The sequence below is a fragment of the Saccharomycopsis crataegensis genome (genome assembly GCF_037102585.1).
Source record: "Saccharomycopsis crataegensis DNA, jcf7180000000085, whole genome shotgun sequence".
NCBI lineage: Eukaryota > Fungi > Ascomycota > Saccharomycetes > Ascoideales > Saccharomycopsidaceae > Saccharomycopsis > Saccharomycopsis crataegensis.
The window spans coordinates 214,779-234,927 of NW_027043830.1; the positions used below are offsets into that span (position 1 = coordinate 214,779).

General features: G+C 37.4%; 9 protein-coding genes across 9 annotated transcripts; 7 read left to right on the top strand and 2 right to left on the bottom strand. All coding sequences in view use genetic code 12, as the record gives it.

The window, feature by feature from the left end:
• Positions 1-236: 236 nt before the first annotated feature.
• Positions 237-2,036, top strand: DASC09_048260 (MFS transporter; the record flags this gene model as incomplete). The annotated part of the gene is made up of 1 exon (XM_064998425.1): positions 237-2,036. The coding sequence occupies one exon, from the start codon at positions 237-239 to the stop codon at positions 2,034-2,036; it is 1,800 nt and encodes a 599-aa protein (XP_064854497.1).
• Positions 2,037-2,879: 843 nt separating this feature from the next.
• Positions 2,880-3,278, top strand: DASC09_048270 (uncharacterized protein; the record flags this gene model as incomplete). Its single annotated transcript, XM_064998426.1, has 1 exon — positions 2,880-3,278. The coding sequence occupies one exon, from the start codon at positions 2,880-2,882 to the stop codon at positions 3,276-3,278; it is 399 nt and encodes a 132-aa protein (XP_064854498.1).
• A 1,212-nt stretch (positions 3,279-4,490) lies between these two features.
• Positions 4,491-5,753, top strand: DASC09_048280 (uncharacterized protein; the record flags this gene model as incomplete). Its single annotated transcript, XM_064998427.1, has 2 exons — positions 4,491-4,907; positions 4,998-5,753. The coding sequence occupies 2 exons, from the start codon at positions 4,491-4,493 to the stop codon at positions 5,751-5,753; spliced, it is 1,173 nt and encodes a 390-aa protein (XP_064854499.1).
• A 368-nt stretch (positions 5,754-6,121) lies between these two features.
• YHI9 (Yhi9p) lies at positions 6,122-7,033 on the bottom strand (the record flags this gene model as incomplete). The annotated part of the gene is made up of 1 exon (XM_064998428.1): positions 6,122-7,033. One exon carries the CDS (start codon positions 7,031-7,033, stop codon positions 6,122-6,124), a length of 912 nt encoding a protein of 303 aa, XP_064854500.1.
• A 1,010-nt stretch (positions 7,034-8,043) lies between these two features.
• On the top strand, positions 8,044-9,612 carry DASC09_048300 (fumarate reductase; the record flags this gene model as incomplete). The annotated part of the gene is made up of 1 exon (XM_064998429.1): positions 8,044-9,612. The coding sequence occupies one exon, from the start codon at positions 8,044-8,046 to the stop codon at positions 9,610-9,612; it is 1,569 nt and encodes a 522-aa protein (XP_064854501.1).
• Positions 9,613-10,555: 943 nt separating this feature from the next.
• Positions 10,556-12,388, top strand: DASC09_048310 (uncharacterized protein; the record flags this gene model as incomplete). Its single annotated transcript, XM_064998430.1, has 1 exon — positions 10,556-12,388. One exon carries the CDS (start codon positions 10,556-10,558, stop codon positions 12,386-12,388), a length of 1,833 nt encoding a protein of 610 aa, XP_064854502.1.
• Positions 12,389-13,856: 1,468 nt separating this feature from the next.
• On the bottom strand, positions 13,857-14,111 carry DASC09_048320 (uncharacterized protein; the record flags this gene model as incomplete). Its single annotated transcript, XM_064998431.1, has 1 exon — positions 13,857-14,111. One exon carries the CDS (start codon positions 14,109-14,111, stop codon positions 13,857-13,859), a length of 255 nt encoding a protein of 84 aa, XP_064854503.1.
• A 218-nt stretch (positions 14,112-14,329) lies between these two features.
• Positions 14,330-17,173, top strand: SRS2 (DNA helicase SRS2; the record flags this gene model as incomplete). The annotated part of the gene is made up of 1 exon (XM_064998432.1): positions 14,330-17,173. The coding sequence occupies one exon, from the start codon at positions 14,330-14,332 to the stop codon at positions 17,171-17,173; it is 2,844 nt and encodes a 947-aa protein (XP_064854504.1).
• A 1,352-nt stretch (positions 17,174-18,525) lies between these two features.
• Positions 18,526-19,932, top strand: DASC09_048340 (uncharacterized protein; the record flags this gene model as incomplete). Its single annotated transcript, XM_064998433.1, has 1 exon — positions 18,526-19,932. The coding sequence occupies one exon, from the start codon at positions 18,526-18,528 to the stop codon at positions 19,930-19,932; it is 1,407 nt and encodes a 468-aa protein (XP_064854505.1).
• Between the last annotated feature and the right edge of the window lie 217 nt (positions 19,933-20,149).

Consider the following 20,149-nt stretch of genomic DNA (forward strand, 5'->3'; position numbering starts at 1 on the left):
TCCTGGCAGTAATTGTCCCATCCGGAGTTACGCGGAGATTGCTTTGCAGCATCAGGGTCGCACACCCTTGAAAAATTTACTAGTGCTGCACGGAAATGGAATTTTTTTTTTCTCCTCCCCTTTTCGTATAGATCGTTAAATAGTGTAATATATATATATATATATAATCGATAAAGTATCTATCCTGTCAGTGGAAGTTTACGGTAGACAAAGTACCAAAGAACTATTAACCAGCAATGTCATCCCCAGAGCCTGAGCAACCACCACCACCAGTTTCCGTTTCCGAACCAATAAACTCGGTTAGCCGTACCGTTACTAATCCTTCTAACGAAGTTACTTGTAATGAAAAACCATCCGATAATAGCAGTGACAATAATGATGTCGACGAAATCCTCTCTAGAAGCAGTATAGAACTGGATCATGATGAATCAGATCAGGATTTGGTAAGAAACTATACACATTCTGTCGCTGATATGGGCCCGAATCAAGCCAGTGAAGCTCAGGAAATGGAACGCGTTTCTCGATCTCTTACCAACACCCAATCACTTGCGGAAATTGCTCGTAAATCAACCGCTCCTTTGCCTCCAATGGGTGGAGGTCGGCCATATCCTCCTGCTTTGCCAGATAAAGAGCAATACGTTGTGAGTTTTGAAGCCGATAATGACCTGATGCATCCTTTCAACTGGCCATTCAAAAAGAAGTTGGGAATTTTCTTTTGTTTGACGATTTGTGTCATGATTATCGCCTTTGGATCATCGGTTTTCTCAACCGGTATCCCCGAAGTCTCTAAAGAATTCCATGTTTCTACCGAAGTGGGAACTCTTGGGGTATCTCTTTACGTTCTTGGCTTTGCTACTGGACCAATTGTTTGGGCCCCATTGTCCGAATTATACGGTCGTAAAATCGTGTTGATCATTTCTGTGTTTGTATTCACTTGTTTCCAATTTGCAGTGGCCACAGCAAAAGATATTCAAACTATCATGTTGAGTCGTTTCTTTGGTAGTTGTATTGGTTCTGCTCCGCTTGTGGTCGTTGGTGCTGCCTTCAGTGACATGTTCGACAACCGTACTCGTGGGTATGCCATTTCCTTCTTTTCCCTTGGTGTGGTCCTTGGACCTCAATTAGCCCCAATTGTTGGAGGATTCATTAGTTCCTCTTACCTTGGCTGGCGTTGGACAGAATACATTACTGGTATCCTTGGTGCGGTTTCTCTTGTGCTTATTGTCTTAGTCTACGAAGAATCTCACCATCCAATCATTTTGGTCCGTAAAGCAGAAGATCTCCGTCGTCGTACCGGTAATTGGGGTATTCGTGCCGCCCACGAAGAGTTCAGTCTTTCATTCCGTGAAATTGCTGAAAAAAATATCTCTCGTCCATTAGTATTACTTTTCACCGAGCCAATTCTTTTTCTCATCACCATTTACGTTTCATTTGTCTATGGTATCCTTTATCTTTGTTTGACAGCTTTCCCATTAGTTTTTGAATACGGCTATGGCTGGAAAGGTGGGATCGTCTATTTGCCATACATTGGGATGTGTGTAGGTCAAATGTTGGGTTGCTTATGGGTCATTTATTGTGAAAAAGAATACAAACGTCAAGTTGATCTTGCTGGTGGTAAACCTGTACCAGAAGCTCGTCTTCCTGCTCTTGCCCCAGGAGGTGTCATTTTCCCAATTGGATTATTGTGGCTTTGTTGGACCGGTAATTATTACGACAAAGTGCCTTGGCCTGCTCCAGCATGTTCCGGAATCTTTATTGGGTTTGGTATCATGTCGATTTTCTTACCTTCGATAAATTTCATCATCGATTGTTATTTGATTTATGCGGCATCTGCAATGGCTGCCAATTCCTTCATTAGAAGTATTTTTGGGGCGGTTTTCCCATTATTTGGTACCTACATGTTCACAGGTATGGGTACCAACTGGGCAGGATTATTGCTTGGGTTATTTGCCTTCTGTATGACCCCAGTGCCATTCCTCTTTATGAAGTATGGTAGAAAAATTAGAGCCAGATCGAAATATGCCTTCAATTCATAGTTTGTGAAGTCAGTCATTAAGAAATATTTCATTATACTAAACCATCAAAAATATCATCAATCTCAATTACATCATCTTAAGAAAAAGATTGAATCACTTAATAACTATTTGAAGGTCAACCCAGCTGTTGTATTTTTATACCCCAAACCATTTTGTTTCTTTAGAACTCTTTCCCTAGATTAATTAACATTATATTTTCTTTTTTATTTCAACTTTTCAAAACCAGGCTTTGGGCAGATAGTGATCAGCCATCACTCAGATGTCCATGACTTAATAAATGGTTCTTTATTATCTTGTTTTATTTGTAGTTCAGTGAATTGAAGACGATGAGTTGTTGAATAACTGGGTTCTGCAGTGATAATAGCAAGGTAATGAAAGTACTGAGGTTTATATATTTTACCATTTGGCTGGGCATATATGTATTGTAGATGGCAATTCTACTTTACTATTCTATCAAAACTACGAGTTATAGTATTATGTATTTACTCTTTATCATTATATATATCATCAGGATAGATTCTCTTCATGTTTTTTTCTTTTTTTCTTGGTAATAGACAATAGTTCAAAAAGGAATATTCAAAATTTTATTGGAGATGAGGTCAGCAAACTTTTTGTGGGAGCAAGCAAAAATGGAATTTGGAACAAGATAATTAAATGATCCAATTTTTTCCCTAAAAATTTTCTCATAAATGTTTTTACTTTACTGGTATTCTGTTAAACATCTTCTCTTTTACTTTACTGGTATTCTGTTAAACATCTTCTCTTGCTTATTACTCAATATCATTAATCAATATCATTATTGAAAAAACTAAAGAAACATCATATATAAAGATTTAGGTAATAATGGAAAATCTAAAACCCAAAGAAACAAACAAGAATAAACCTACTGGTTCTAGAGGGAAACTGAAAAACAATTCTTCTAGGCGGATCTATTTCGCTAGTCCAGTTTCATACCATTTCCCAGATAATTTCATTAAACTTGTGTCTCAAATTCCTAAGGAGTCTGGATCGTTTATGATTAGATATGACCTTCCTTACAAAGCAGCAAGCGCCCATATTCTGCTGATCATCCGTCATATGAGACTGAACGATAATGAAGTCTTTGATTGTACCAAAAATATGATATCAACATGTTATTTCGCCGCAGCAAAACAATTATTTTCCACAATGGATTATATGTCCCAGATCTTGAATGAGGAATATGAGCTGATGGTATCAATGAATTTTTCTTCACCAAAATAAATACCTATGTGCATTATTATCCATCATTGGTAACTTTGATTGTATTTTTGGCCAGATTAGGATATCCTACGCTGATTGTCTTTTAAAAGGATGGATTTACTTAGGTACAATTTATCAAACAAAAGAAAATTTAGAGTTTGAAGTTGATGTTCCCAAGAAGATTTTATTTCCAGTTTTTAAGGACCACAATGGACAGAATATGCTCAAAGATTTGCTTTGCAATTATATGAATTAAAATGCTAAGGAATCTGTTATTAGTCTCAACGATCAAGAGGTTCGTGTGCGCCCTCTTTTAGCAACGGTTCATAATATCCTGGACTATATCTTCCAGGAACAATTCGTTTTCGACTTTCCTGTCAATTGTTTTTAGCTAATGCTGATTTGAAACCCAGGTATCAGTAGATCAAGAGAAATCCGTCTCCACTCTATTTTATCTGACCTCATCAAAAATAGGGGAAAAAAAAAAAAAAAAGAGGGTTGCCAACATATATAAGAGATCGTTTATCGGATATTACATAGGAACAGATTTGCGTTATTTGCAGTTTTCAGAATCACCAGTAAGTTAATACATCGAACTTTCGAAACTTTATGGAAGTCAGCATAACCAGCAATTCTTCGTTTTATTAATATCGAAAACAGTTAATGTTTGTGGGAGTCAAAATAGAGTCCATGCCAATCCTCAGGAAATTGGGCATGATAATAACATACAACCAGTGTAATGAATACAATCACGTAGATAAGACCTATGTTTTTTCTAAGAAATTGAATAAAAGGAAGAAGCAGATCCATTACAAAATGGAAAAAAAAAAGGATGAAATCTCGCACTGATTATAATTCTTGGGTAAGTATATGTACGGCCTTGCAGTCGGAACATGTCGGATTTTAAAATATATAATTAATAACGTTTAATAACATCCCAACAATTAAACTGAGGAGGAAGCTGATGAAAAAAAATATATATGCAATAACAATTAACGAAAAAGTGATCGAAAAAAAGAAAAAAATAGAAAATAGAAAAGCTTTTGGGCTGTTCATCTCCCCCCCCCCACAGCACGTGTGGGGATCAACATGGAGAAATTTCATTATCTCTGCGGAGAATTGTCTGTTTATCGATTCAATCTTTGAAGGATATCCACACACTAAGAATATGAACTCGGGGATCATTTCATCAGATTCCTATTGAATTACCTCCCAGTAGTTCAAGTCTTGAAGATGATAGACTCTAAAAACAACAAGATTTTCCATCGATTAATTAAAGAGCTATCATGGGCCGATAGATTACTACCTTTGATAATCATCTTGTCTATAATTGTGGGAGCTCTCATATCCGTCTATGCTCCCTCTGCAAGAACTGCCTTTGATTGCCATTCTCAGTTTGCTGGTGTTGGTGCCCCTTTGGCCGTGGGGTTGATAGTGATGATGCTGCCGCCATTATGTAAAGTTGAATGGGAAAATATCCATAACATCTTGAAACAAAGAAGAGTATACGTCCAATTATTAATCTCCCTTGTTTTGAACTGGATCATCTGCCCGCTTCTCATGGTGGCATTAGGATGGATGGCTTTGTTGAATGATGAAGAGTACCGAATTGGGATCATCATGATTGGGATCGCTAGGTGTATTGCCATGGTATTAGTTTGGAATGAGTTATCGGGAGGTGACAATACCCTTTGAAGTATTATTGTGGTGATGAACAGTATTTTACAAATTTTTTTATAGGCTCCGTATCAGATATTCTTATGTTATGTCATTTCTAACACTCCTGAAAGTGGATCGATGGTTAGTTATCAATTAGTGGCTAAAAGCATGGGAGTGTTTTTGGGGATCCCATTAGCACTTGGTTTAGTCATTCGAATGTTGTCGTTAATCACCGTTGGTAAACCATTGTATAACAAGAAGATTCTTCCTTTTCTTTCTCCTTGGTCTTTGATTGGTTTGGTATATACCATTATCGTGATATTTATTACCAAAGGCGATGATTTTATTAAGAACATTGGCCAGGCTTTCAAATGTTTCATTCCTTTAACGGTATACTTCATTATTACCTGGTTTGGAACATTTTTCTTTATGAGATATATTTTCAATGTAATCAATCGGAAGACAGTGCAACCGACTGGAGAATCAACACCTTTATTGAGATGTGGATGTGAAAAGGCTTTGAAGACAGAGCCGGGGGCTAATGAACGATGGAAAACCTGGTGTGGAGCAAAATACGAAGAGGTAATAACCCAAACTTTTACTGCTGCATCCAATAATTTTGAATTAAGTTTATCTATTGTCATTTCAATTTATGGATATGGATCAAAGCAATCGATTGCTGCTACGTTTGGTCCGTTTTTAGAAGTCCCAATTCTTCTAATTTTGACAGTAGTGGCGAAATATTTCCGATTGAAATTTTTATGGAATACTGAAGATGAATTTGTTTGTGTTGAAGATGAGCTGCAGAATACTGAAGGTAAATTAAGCAAATATTGAAGACAACTTTCGTAATCCAAATGATGGATAAGTTCTGCTGCGTGCTCTCAAGTACGCTCAAATGTTCACAATCAGTTCACTAGAGTCTTTCTTTCATTATTAAAAATCATATTCCTAGAAGCAAAAGCCCCATGAGAAATATTAGCCTCTCTTAAACTGTCTCATTTCTTCATAAACTTCCTTAGAGATTTTCGGTCTTCCCTGTTGACAATCTCTATGGCAATATAGTATAAAAAGCTGTTAAAGTGTTCTAGAGTTTAAGTTTTACAATTGAATAGTATTCTGGTGATAAATTTGATCTGGTAATAAATAGAGAAGAAAAAATAAAGGCATGAATTTTTTTTGTTTTAAATATACCTCATATAGAATCATGCAACAATTGTTCCGTTGACCACAGTGATCGCCTTGCCAGCAACATAATTATTGCTTGAATTCTCAGTGACGGTTAACCCAATTTGTCCATCTCTACCTAAAATCTTCCCTTGTCTGCCGGAAAATTCACCTGTCAACCCCAATACGTGACTCATAAAACATGATACTGCGGCATTACCACTTCCACATACTGGATCTTCAGGAGTGTCTGCAGCTGGTGCAAAGGTTCTGACCTCGTAAGACTTTGAATCTGGATAGAAGGCAAAACACGTAATACCGTCAACATTCTCTTCTATAGACATTTTCTTTATCTGATCCATATTTGGCTCAATGCTTAACAATAACTCGGGATTTGGAAATTGTGCGATACACCAGGTAATCCCGATTTTCACGGTCAAGAACTTGAGACCTTGGGACTCGCTGAGATTGAAACCTTTCAAGAAACCCAATTGGCTAGCCGGACTAACTTCAATAAATTCTGGGGTAGGTGATTTGAAGGCAATGGAAATATCCAATCCTTTAAGTTCATCGACGATCTTTGAATGTCTTGTCACTTTCAATTCAACCAATCCAATTTTACATTCCTGGATCATGGTTCCGTTTTTATTTTCGATAATATCATCCAAATCAACGATCCCGCTTTCTATAGCCAGGTATGCTGCTCCTAAGGTTGGGTGACCAGCAAATGGTAATTCATATGTAGGACTGAAAATCTTTATTTTGTAGTCGGCTTTAGGATCACTCTTCTTGAGGAAGAAAACTGCTTCTGAAAGATTTGTCCATGCAGTAATCTTTTGCATTTCTGACACCTCTAAGTCATCAGCATCAAAGACGACTGCCAAAGGATTACCTGAAAATGGTGACTTGGTGAACACATCGACCTGCTTAAATTGATATTTGCGACTCATTTTATATTCGTCAATGTCCAGTGATTATTTTTCTTTTTTTTTTTTCCAATTTAGTTATTGCTTGTTGGAATTGTTTATCAGAATTAATAATTGAACGAGTTTTAGCCCCCAGTAAAATATCGATTCAAAAGAGAAATTCAACTTCTATTATACAGCAAGAAGGTGACTCACGTATGGCAGATCAAAGATATGATGAGTAAATCAACCAACAGATTGGGTTTGCAAGATTATTAATCAATAAATACCACCATGACGGTATACTTTTGATCAGTCATAAACACCACCACCCACCGCTGCGGTACAGTTGTATTTCCAAACAAACAATTCAATTGACGTTATTTGTCTTCAAAGTTCTATAGAGTAAAAGGACTCTTGCTTCAATTGGAGTCCATCGGAATGAGCTTGCAGATTATATCAATTGTGGTCTATTATGTTGTTGCAGGATGGGGATTATCCATCAAATGCCAGCCAAAAAGATGCGGTTACCATTTTGCGAACATATCCATTGGCCACGAATATGGATCACAAATACCACATGTATACTCATTTTCCTCTCCTTAGCATTTGGTTTTGTGAAATTCAATATTATCGCATACTTTGTCAAAGCAATTTACTGAGCATCTGATGATGGATTGGAATGTTCCAAATGTACGGGTCCATGGAATGCAGCAATATGACGGGAAAAAGTTGGCTGATCATCTTTGCCTAAATGAATAGAACTTTAGCTGATGACGAACAGGGTGTATTCAAAGCCACAAGGTATACGAAGGGTGTGAAATAAATAAATATATATAATCACTTGTGCTTTTTTTTAGCTTTTTTTTTCCCAAAAGCTATTTAATCTCTCTTTCAATTGACATTCTATTGTCATCTTTTTTCTTTACTGTCATATGTCAAGTTCTTACACAGAGAAATATCAACAGGTTTCCAGGTTCTCCTTAAAGAAAAATATTATACGCGGGTGCATTATCCTTATCCTATTGCAAATTACTTCTCTTTTATACTCCAGAATGGCTACTCCAGTGACAATCGCCTCTGCTAAGCCTGCTCTTGTTGTGGGTTCTGGCCTTGCGGGACTCACCGCCGCTCATGAATTATTGAATAAATACAATTTATCAGTGATGTTATTTGAAAAAACTCCAAAGCTTGGGGGTAACTCCATAAAGGCCAGCTCAGGGATCAATGGGGTCAACACTCCCCAACAGATTGCGGTGTTGAAGAATCTAGAGAAAACACACCAGTCAAAGAAAGATTCAGTGGAATTGTTCATGAAGGACACCATTAAAAGTGCCAGTCAAGGGGTTTTGGTTGGTCCTCGAAAAGATCTCCTTTCTGTTTTTGAGAAATCGCGCAGTACTGAACTTTCCAACTTCTATAACGAAAAATTGATCGAAACTCTCACTAATAATTCTAAAGATGCCATTGGATGGCTTACTGATGAATTGGAATTGAAGTTAAACAAGGTAAGTCAGCTAGGAGGTCACTCAGTGGCAAGAACCCATCGAGGCGAAAATTTACCACCAGGATTTGAGATCATCTCAACGCTTCAAAAAAGCTTACAGAAATTCATCGGCAAGGAAAAATCTCCACGATTAGAGATTGTCACTGATGCTCGAGTGGTTGAATTGGTAAAACAAAAAAAGTCAACAGGTATTGATGAGATAGTCGGTTTGAAGTATAAGGTTGGTGATAATGGTGAAATTACAAAGGTTACTGGTCCGGTTATTTTAGCGACCGGTGGCTTTGCTGCTGATTTCCTGGGAGAATCATCACTTCTTGCAAAATATAGACCCGATTGTTTACAATTGCCGTCTACTAATGGTCAGCAAAGTACAGGAGACGGACACAAATTGGTACAGGCTATTGGGGGTGAGCTTATGGGGATGCAGGAGATCCAGATCCATCCAACTGGGTTCATAAATCCAAAGGACCCAGATTCTAAATGGAAGATTTTGGCGGGAGAAGCCTTGCGCGGTACTGGAGGGTTGTTGTTTGATTCACGCGGTAAGAGATTTATCAATGAATTGCGAACTAGAGATAAAGTGTCGAGCGCGATTTTTGATATTTACGAAAAACATCCTACCGATAAGCAACAGATTGTGATTATTATGAACGAAAGCGGGTATCAAGAAATGAGGATGAATTTTGACTTCTACATGAAAGTTGGATTAATTCAAAAGACTCTGGTGGATGAAGTGGCGTCGAAAGTTTTCAATATACCGCATCAAAGATTACTTGATGAATTGACCACCGTGAACAAGTACATAAATGGTGAAGAACAGGACCCACTTGGTCGAACTGTATTCTCCAAAGAGCCATTTGATTTAAGTAAAGGGGCTGATTCAGAGATCTATTACGGGCTAATCACCCCAGTAATTCATTTCACGATGGGTGGTGTCAAAATTGACGACCATGCGAGGGTGATGAGTGAATCCGGCAATGCTTTTGAAGGATTGTATGCTGCTGGAGAAGTCACTTCCGGAGTACATGGGAAAAACCGTTTAGGTGGATCTTCATTGCTAGAGTGTGTGGTATTTGGTAAAATAGCTGCTGAGGAATTGCTGAAGAATCTACGTTGAGATGTTGCTTCCAGGTGTATGGATGTGAAGCATTACAACACAAGAGAGAAAATCCGTACACCCAAAACGCGAAGAAAAAAAAAAAAAAAAAAAAAAATTTTCCTTTAAAAATTATGGAATTGGAAAAAAAAAAATTCTTTTTAAATTCTCTCTTTCTTTCTTTTTGTAAAAGAGTAAACAATTATCTCAATGATATCTGGTATTATATCGATGGCTGATTATATTAACGGTATGTTTATACATTTCTTTATGTGATAGACTCCCAACAGGGGTTATATGTTGCTATTGGATGGATGATGGAGATGAGGTTTGTCTATTATTTTGTGATGATAACTTTTTTTTTCTACCAATTGAGCAGAAAAACCTAAGGGCCAGTCGTTTTGGCTGGTTCTTTTTGCAATGACGGTATTTTTATGTCATAGTTACACTGATTTTATAATATGCAAACCCAATTCTATTTTATTCGTGGTGCGATGGACATTTCCAAGAAGTTATTTACTAACAATTGCAAAAGATTCCTAGTGTGAACGTTTTATACAACCATTGAAATACACAAGATTTTTTGTTGAGTATATTCTAATCTACGTAGAAATAAGTAAAAGCAGTAACAACTCCATCTTCCTGGCAATCGATGGAACAATTGTTCCCTGAAGGACAGTTTGGTTACGAGCACCACTGCGTTTGTTTTGATTTTTTTTTTTTTTTTATTTGTTTACACCGCTTTGTAACCTATCATAAAAACTCATCGATTGTTGGTATACTGAAAACCATAGAAAAAATAGAAATCCCTCCCACCTCCTCCCTTAAAAAAAAAAAAAAAAAAATTAGGTACCGTGCTATTTTTCACATCTTCTTTTCGCGTTTAACTGGGACCGCTTTTCCTCTTTTGATGCTAATCATATAACTACCGGTATTGTTTTCGTTCACTTAATTTCGTATCATCATGGACTCAGTTTTACCCAGCCCAACGCCAACCCCTACCAAAAGTGTCTCGACCTTCACATTGGACACGTTAAGCAACTCAATAGAGTACCCAAGACTTGCCCCCTCCAACAATTCGGTGTCGCACAAAAGCAAGTTTGTCAGCGATTTCGCTAATCGATTGTCGCATAATATCAACCACGCCAGAAATACCCTCCATCATACCGATTCAACTATGGATATTACCGACACTTCCAATATCTTGAACTATAATAGCAGGCCTCACAAGTCATTGGCATCGCTTCCTGACAACCCTGTGAACAAACTCTTGAGTACTGCCACCAATATTTCTGCCGAACAGTTGGCGTCGTTGAAAGCGGAGAATAAGCAATTGAAAAGAAGAATCGACGCGTTGGAAAGAAAAAATGCCCAACTATCGGCAGACAAAGAGGACCTCAAAGATGAGCATTTGAAATCCGAAGCTCTCATGATGAAAGTTAGAAAATATAAAAATATGAACATTAATCAATCCCACGTTATTCAAGAATTAAAGGAGAAGATTAGAGAATTGGCAATCATAAATGATCAATATCAACAGAAACAAAAGGAACACGACCTTCAACAGAGCCCAAGGTTCAGTGAAGATACAGAAATATTGATTTCGGGGAGCAAACTAAAACCTTCCAAGTCATCAAAGACCGTCAACGTTGACATGGCTGAAAAAGAAGACGATGTCAGTTCAACTGTGGAGAAATTCCAAACAGAAATTAAAAGCTTCATGAATCACATTGTTGATATTATTGATAAAAATAACAGTAATTCTCAAAGGAATGACTATGCTGAAAAACCTGAGCCAATAAAAACTGTTGATAATGGTGACACAACAAAAGATGTTAAATATCTACAGCAAATTAAAAACGAAATTGATCAATTAAAAAACACGATCTTGAACTCCTCTAAACAAAATGAAAACGAGGCGCAAAATCATCAACCACAAAATCAAACTCCTCCTCAAAATCAAATTCCTCTTCAAACACAAGTTAACTCTCAGCTACATTCATCAGTTCAGACAAATGTCGATTTACAGCAACCTAAGATTCAAATAGATCAAATGCCGCGACAAGTGCAACCTAGCACCCAAGCTCAATTTGCTACCAATCAACCGCAGAATGTTTCTCATTTTCCTTCTCAGCAATACCAATATCAACAATTTAGCCAACCGCAAGATATTCCCCAGGATAAACCTAAAAGTTTTCCTAAGGTCGATGACGACATAAAAATGGTGGAAAATATTCTTTTGAATTACGTCAAGAAGAAAGAATTGAGGAAAGAATTAGAAGATTTGGAAAATGATGAGTACGTGAATTACATTGAAGAATTATCTAAACCGGCTAAGAATCGTCAAACTTCTCCAAAACCTCAAAGCTATAAGGATTTTCTAGCTTCTAATTTCAAGAATTCTAACAAAAGAGCTAACAATTATGAGAAGAACAGTGAATTAGATATTCTCAAATCCTTAAGATCTCTTGGAAATTTGGATAAGGAGGATTACTGCTGGTTGGATGAAGCCACCGCTGATTTTAGTGAAGACCAACTTAACTTTGTTTATGAGAAATTAGGCAAAGATTTGCAAGAAACTCAGGCGCAAAGTCAAAAATTAGCCCAGAAATATTTCAATGGTAATGGCACTCTGCTGAAATCTGATGGTCGTTCGTATGAAATCTTGAGTGATTGGCTTGGTAAAACAAATGAGAAAAGGCATGCATATCGTATCCTTGGTGAATATTTAAAGCGCTCGAACCGAGAACCAACGCCCCACCATAATGATGAAAATGATACTCAGTTAATTTGGTGAGCATATATGTATCATAATAATTATCATAATTATCATTATTTCTTTTTTTTTTTTTTTTTTTTTCAATTTTTGCGCAACTAGCTGGCGGTGTGTGTGATACAAATGATTATGATGTGTTTATTTCATGTACTATATATTATATTGATAAAATTTGACTTTTTTGTAAGTGTTTTGATTGACCTGAATGAGCTTAATGGGACTTTACATGAATACGAACGACATTTGGAACTTCAGCTCATTTCTGCTGAACTGTGATAAAGGCCCTTCTGTTTCGGTAAAAAAAAAATTGATTTCTATTATAAAGTCACCCTTAGTATATATATATAATATACAAAGCACAGTTAGTGGCTATATTGTTGTGGTTCATCTTGGTTTATCAAGGAAACGTGGCGCACAGTGCTTATCATGATTCCACGCTTGCGATAATAATATTTTGGTGCCGTACAAAGCACATTTGGGTATATTATATTATATCATAACACTAACGCCTAATTGCTTCTCATGTTAGGGTGTTAGTGAAATCAGTTGGTGAAAACATAATAGTTCAATTAGCTATAATCAGTACAGAATTTAACAAATTGTATGAAGGCATTATATATCAAACGATACAGAAATAACGAGTGATCCAAACAAATAATTACTCGCAAGAGTGACACACTCCATCTACCATCAATTAATTACCATATTAAGTCGTTTGTGACCCTTCAAACATCGACCAAGACTCTCTACTTTACTGTCTGTGTCACCAAATGTATAAGAGATGTGCAAGTTTTCATGCACTGGACAGAACTTTATCACATTGTGCTACAGCTGAGGGTGTGCCCAACACCCCAAAAACAGCAAGGTTCTGCACTAATTACTATGAGCACATCACTTTTTTTCAGCTTTTGCACTTGCATAAATAACTCTGGAAATGTCCACGAGTTTTTCTGCCGCCTGATGTTTTCCTATGTACTTGGACGCATTGGGCAGGTGGGGGCTTGCGATAATAAAATGACTATCTATATAATGTATAGTATATATATTTGAAATGGCTTTTATGTTATTATTATGTTGAGCCAGATGTGCTACGACATCAGTGCTTTGTTGCGGTGAAATCTGCAAGGCTAATGATTGTTTTCTTCCCGTTGGTTTCTGACTCTGGTATTAAATGCATTGGAATATCAACACGTTCTTCACTTATCTTCACCGTTATAGTGCCCAAACCAATCGCTTTAATGGGGATTGGTGGTAATAGAAGCTTGTGCACCATTATCAATTAACAAGAAATGCGATGGAAATTCCATATTACCATGAGTTATGTTACCGCATATGAAAAATTTCTTTTTCTTTTTCTTTTCTTGATCATCATCATTTCTCTTCCTTTTAGTGGTCTTCTTGTTTTTCTTCAACATGTTTTTAAGAGTATAACATTGGGCCTTAAAATGGCCTGTCTTTTTACAGTAAAAACAATACTGCTTTCTTTTCTTCATCTTTTGCTGCACTTGCGCATGTTGAATAATCTTTGATGGTTCATAAGGCTCAGATGACCCATTTGATTAAGAATAGCAGCCTCAGTGGGAACTTCTTGTTCTGCATATTGATGAACTTTTATAACATCATCAATCACTGCTTCAAATCGGCTAAAATCTGTTTCAGTTGTAACATGCAACAGATAAAATGTGTCTTGTGCCAAAGTTCTTGGTTCAGCTGGTTCATAGGCTCTAAGTAAAAACCTAAACATTCTCTTGCATGACCAATTATCCCGGATGTCGTCTTCTTTGAAAATCTGTTTTTATCAAATGTCTTCAGCGCCCTTTAGAATAAAGAACTTCATCGGGGTTTGTTCAATCATCTTCCACTATTCTGCCGACGCGTAGAAACTTAGTATGAAAAAAATCAAAAAAAGTAAACATCTCATCTCATCTCATCTCATCTCATCTCCATTTCCATAATCAAATAATGGCTGGTATGGAGAAGAAATACGATGATGCAATCAATCATATCCTCAGTAATCTTAACAATGAGCAGTTGGAAGCAGTGACTGACCCCCTTGATGGTCCCTTGCAAATCATCGCTGGTCCTGGCACCGGCAAGACCAAAGTCTTAACATCGACGGTTGCTTATTTACTCATCAAGCACAAGGTACGCCCCGAAACCATTCTCGTCACCACTTTCACCAAGAAGGCAGCCGCAGAAATGGTGGAACGGTTGACTTCAATTATTGAGGCGGCTCATCTACAAGACGAAATCAACATTTCAAAATTGATGATTGGGACGTTCCACAGCCTTTGCGTGAGAATTCTCAAGCGACATGGCTCGTTAATTGGTTTGCACAAATTTCAAATCGCTGATACCAGAGATAGTGCCGGTATTTTGAAAGAAATTGTCCAGGGATCTAAAGACCTTGACAATCGCTTCAACAAGAGGAATCTCAAAATAATAAGCTCAAAGATCTCGTCGATGAAATCACAAGGAATTAGAGCTCATCAGTACCACAAATCAACTAAGAAACCGGACAGAGAGTTTGAGAAAATATATAAAGATTATGAGATGCAATTGGCGGAAAAGGGGCTTGTTGATTTCGATGATTTGCTCGTCTATACCAACGAATTGTTGACCAAATACCCCTGCATTTTGAACTTCTTGAAACATGTCTTGGTAGATGAATTTCAAGATACAAACAATATCCAGTTACAATTGTTATACAAGATGGCAAAAAACACTGGTAATAACAGCCTCTCAGTGGTTGGTGACCCTGACCAAAGTATTTACGGGTTCAGAGATGCAGTATCAGGGAATTTTGATATTATGAAAAGCAATTATCAAGAAAAGGTAACCACGATTTATTTGAACGAAAATTATCGTTCCACCAAAGGTATTTTGAAGATCAGTGAGGAAATCATGTCTCAGGATAAACAACGAACCGTTTCAAAGCAATTACGTTCACAATTCTCAATGAATTTTAAACCTGCTTATAAGCATTTCAATTCACAAAAGGCGGAATTGGACTTCATTGTTGAAGACATTTCTCGAGTTTGCTCGATCCCTAATCGCTTGTTCAAGTATTCTGATGTGGTGATTCTAGTTCGTTATTCATTCCAAACAAGAAATTTGGAAAAACGATTGATCGCCGGTAAAGTCCCTTATAAAATTCATAAAGGTACTTCTTTCTGGGATAAGAAAGAAGTCATGACAATTATTGATTTACTTAGATTAGTCAACTCTAAAAACGATGTTATGGCAGCAATCAGAAGCTTACAAGGGTTTCCGGGAAGCCCAGGAAAAGTTTCTCTCGAGAAGATCCTGGCCCATTTATCTAATGGCGCAAAAGATGGACTTTCTTGCTTAGAAGTATTGCAAAAAATTGCTAATGATGAAATAAAAATTGATAGGTTTCCGAAAAAGGGCAAAGAGTATCTTGCACAATTTTGCGATCTCATCAACATGTCGTCAAATATTATGGAAAGTGATGATAAGGAAGATAGTTTTGAAGAGGGGAGGCGAAAAGCGAAATTTGTACGAGGGAAAAGCACATTGTTGAAAGTTTTTGATTTTCTCATTGAAAGTTCAGGGTTAGAGAAGATATATAAGGAAGCTCAAAGTAAAGAAGACTTTGTTGATAATAATAATAATAGTGATGATGATGATGATGATGATGATGATGATGATGATGATGATAATGATAATGATAATGATGATGATGATAATAAAGTAGCAGGAAAAGAAAAAGAAAAATATTCTGATGCGTGGCTAAATATCTTGGAAGTCAAAAAAGAAATTGAAGAGTTTGATATTGCTCAAGATGAAACAATTCCTGATTTCTTGGGGTCGGAGGAAACTAAATCATATCCTAAATTGGATATTACCACGGAGCCGTTGAACGATAATTACAATTATTTGGGCAAATTTTTAGAATCAATCAACTTGTTTATGACGACATCCAAAGATGAGCCTGAGGATGAAAGTTCTAACGGTCGAATACTCATTAGCACCATTCATTCGGCAAAAGGGTTGGAATGGCCTGTTGTGTATATTCCATCGGTGGTGGAAACTATTATGCCGGGCTCGCATGCAATCCGGTCTCAATTTAATCGTGATTTAATCTATAATCCCATTGATGAAGAACGTAGAATATTTTATGTTGCTGCTACACGGGCGAAATTGTTATTGGTGATCACCAGTTATGAACAAAATGGTAGATCATCATTTGGAGCCTTTCAACAGGAAGATATTGTTGCATCAAGATTTTTATCCACGAAATTATTAAAGAAAGTTGGCGCTGGGACTCAAGAAGCACTATCAACGATTCATGCATTGAAGAACATGTATAAGATCCGAGACATGAGTTTCCCGGAAGAACAGCATGATAAGTTGTTACAATTTGTCAAAGAATATGACGAATATTGGAAGAACCCAAATACGAACCTTGGTATTGCTGCTAATGGTAAACCAAAAAATATGACTGGGGCAGGAATAGCGGGTATCAAGCGGTACGGACAGGAAAGAACTCGTCCGAGTATGCTCCATGGTCGGTTCCACAGTGGTGGGGAACCATTTGATATGCAAAAAGGTATAACAACTGCGAAGTCTATGCTAGAGAGGATAACGAAAAAGAATATTAATAATTCTAAGCTTGTTGCTAGCAACCATGGGGGGAAAAGCAATAATGCGTCATTTGGGCTCGGCTTTGTTAGTGCGAAAGATATGTTGAGCTCGCATCAAGAAAGTGGTAATAAATTCAAGAAAAGATCGAGCAATGGCGATGCCAATACGACAAGAAGTTACAAGAAACCATCAAGGTAGGGATTCGTAATAGAAGTTGGCGCATGACTGATCGTTATTTCCTACCGAGAATTGCAAAAATTAATAAAGACATTCTTAGTGCGAGGAAATAATATGCATGCTGGCCGTATGGAGACCACTGGACTTGCATAAGCTGGGATTCCCGTGGGCTGAATTTCGGGGTGCAAAGAGGAAAATGGGCTGAAGTATATTCCAAAGCTTTGTCTTTTCTTTTTTTTTTTTTTTTTTTTAATCTAAATATATTTTTGATGCGCTTATTTTTCACCAACGTGTGTGTTGATCAGAGTATAGTTTTTTGCAAATGTATGGAGTTTTCCGCAGATTGTGTCGAACCCTTTTGGAGAATGTTCATTGTGGTTACCATACTGTGTTGTTATTGTATATTATCTTTACCTTGATATATTTGTAATATCTATTATCCCCCCGCGGTTGTATCAATATTCATTTATTTATTTATTTATTTTTATTATCACCAACAAACTCTATCCGGGCCTCTCGATTACGACGGGGCCAATTGAAAGACACCGTGGCACTATCGTTATGTTAATTACACTCACAAAGGCCAATAACGTTACCAAGCCTTTTTTCAATTCTTCAAGAATTGTCTCGCACAATATGACAGTATACATGGAAGCAAACAAAAAGAAAATAGAAAAAAAACCAAAGCTAAACAGAGGCTAACAAACTTTTGGTGCCTCATGATCGACAAATATCCAGTTTGACGGCAACCGTCGTGCGCCGCCTGCACCTTTTAGCCCCAATTGTCACAGCATTTTGCCGGATATTTTTTGCTTCGAAGGCCGGCCGTCTTGCAGTTTGCTTTAACCCACAAACTTATATAAGGCTTGGTGGTGCCTTTCGAGAGATCTGGTTGTCGCTTTTTTTTTGTTTGTTTGTTTGAAGGACTCATTTTCCCCTGCTCTTTCTTCTTGTACTCTTTATTTTTTATGTTTGTTTTTTTTTTTTTCTTAAAGAGAAGTGGACAAATACATATCTGAAAAATTCACAGTTCCATTTAGAGGTGGATTTGATTCGTTCCTCTTAGTACAAGCAAGGTATTCATGATTTTCCACTGCTAAAGTTAGAAATATTTGGATCTTTCAAGTCTTGCCTAGCCAATATTCACTCGCTCATCTCCAGTTTTTCCGTTCCATCCAGTTCAAAATTAGCACAAGGCATAGATAGATCAGATCAATTGATTCGATACATCCCTCCTCTTGGCTTCACCTTATATACACGGCAATCAAAACATCATCCATTTCAAGATCTCTTTCAACCATTGACAAACGCCTCTTGTTTGTCACTTACTTTGTTTGCCATCAAAAATTTGCAAGAACACAATTCTGATCTTGATGATTCAACCCATGTACTCCCCAGATAACTCTCTGTTCCAGCATTATCCACGGCAACAGCAGCAACAGCAGCAGCAACAACAACAACAGCAACATCATCATCAACAACAGCAACACCAGCAACAGCAAAATCCACTGGCCCATCCTCAGAAACAGCAGATGGGCGGCCAGTTTCATCATCCCTCATTAATCAACAAGAATCCGTTTCTTTTCGACCCAATGGACGCAACTGCCCCAGCTCAGCTAAATTTAAACGCCCTTACTTTCAACAGCTATATGTCAGGAACCGCTGCAAATTCCCAGAATGCCAGTCCGTTGAGCTTATCAAGGGTCCCGGTTTGCAAAGGTGCAAGCAAGCATTTTTTCAAAACCGAGAATAAGATTGCGTTATTGAAGGAGGTGTTGGCGGTGAATCCATTCGAAGACACCGCCAAATGGAGACTTGTCAGTGATAATTATAATACTTGGACAGCTGCCAATCAACCAGATAGGTTCTATGCTGCCGTTGACTACTTGCCGAGAAAAGTTCGCGAAATGTTGACGAATTTCAAAAACAGTTTGAAGGATGACGATAAAGAAAAGTCGAGTCCTGGGGATAGCACTAATCCGTCAAGGAGTAGCGATATGCCACCATCTAGCTCGGGAACCGCAGAATCCACCGATGAATCAGAAAATCAAGAATTGCGAGCATTATTATACGAAGTCTACCACATGATGACCAACGTCGGCAGTAAAGGCGACAAGCAAAAAAGAAACTCCATCAAAAGGTTGAAGATCGAAACCCCTAAATTACAATCACTATCATTGACCATGAAATCTCCGGAAAAAAACGACCTTGATAGAAGACTTTCCCCAACCATTCATAAAAAAACTTCTAGACTGCATCTGCAAACTATGAACAGCTCGGATACTTCCAACATGACCACCCCACTTTTGAATCAATTTCCAAACCTTGAAGCCCAATTCTCATTTGATCCAACCGCTCCATGTGGCAGTGCTGGGGTTTTTTCTAGTAATGTCAGTCCAGAAAACGCTGGAGGTGCCATTAATACCACGCAAATTCAAGTGTTTAATAAACTTCTCGAGCCTCTCATGACACGGTTAGACCATTTAGAAAATAAGTTGCTTGTTATTGAGAACATCAACCGTAACAATCTTGGGTTGCCTGCTAATGTCATCCCATTTACAGATAGTATGAAGCCAGGTATTCATCCATTTCAAGAATTGCCACTCCTTTATACTGCTTTGGACGTTGAAAATTTGGGGTCGAACCAATTAGAAACTTATTTGAAATATTACGGGGTCAATTATGACATAACTTCGACAATCTCTGAAAAGAAAAGAGCTTTGGCCTGCTTTCTAGGGATCCTAAATCCTGATAATTACTCAAACTTCTTGAGAAATTGATTGATTCGTCTTTTTTATTTTGTCGGTCTATCTTTTATGCACATATTTTTCCTTCTTCTACTTCTTCTTTTTTTTTTATTTTTTTTTTTGCTTTTGGTTCAATTCTCTCTGGCTGGTGTTATGGCTTTTATAATTCTACTGAAATCGAATCATTGATTGGTTCTCTCCCTTTCTCTCTCTTTTGTCGTTGTGTTTTATTATTTTATTCATTAAATTA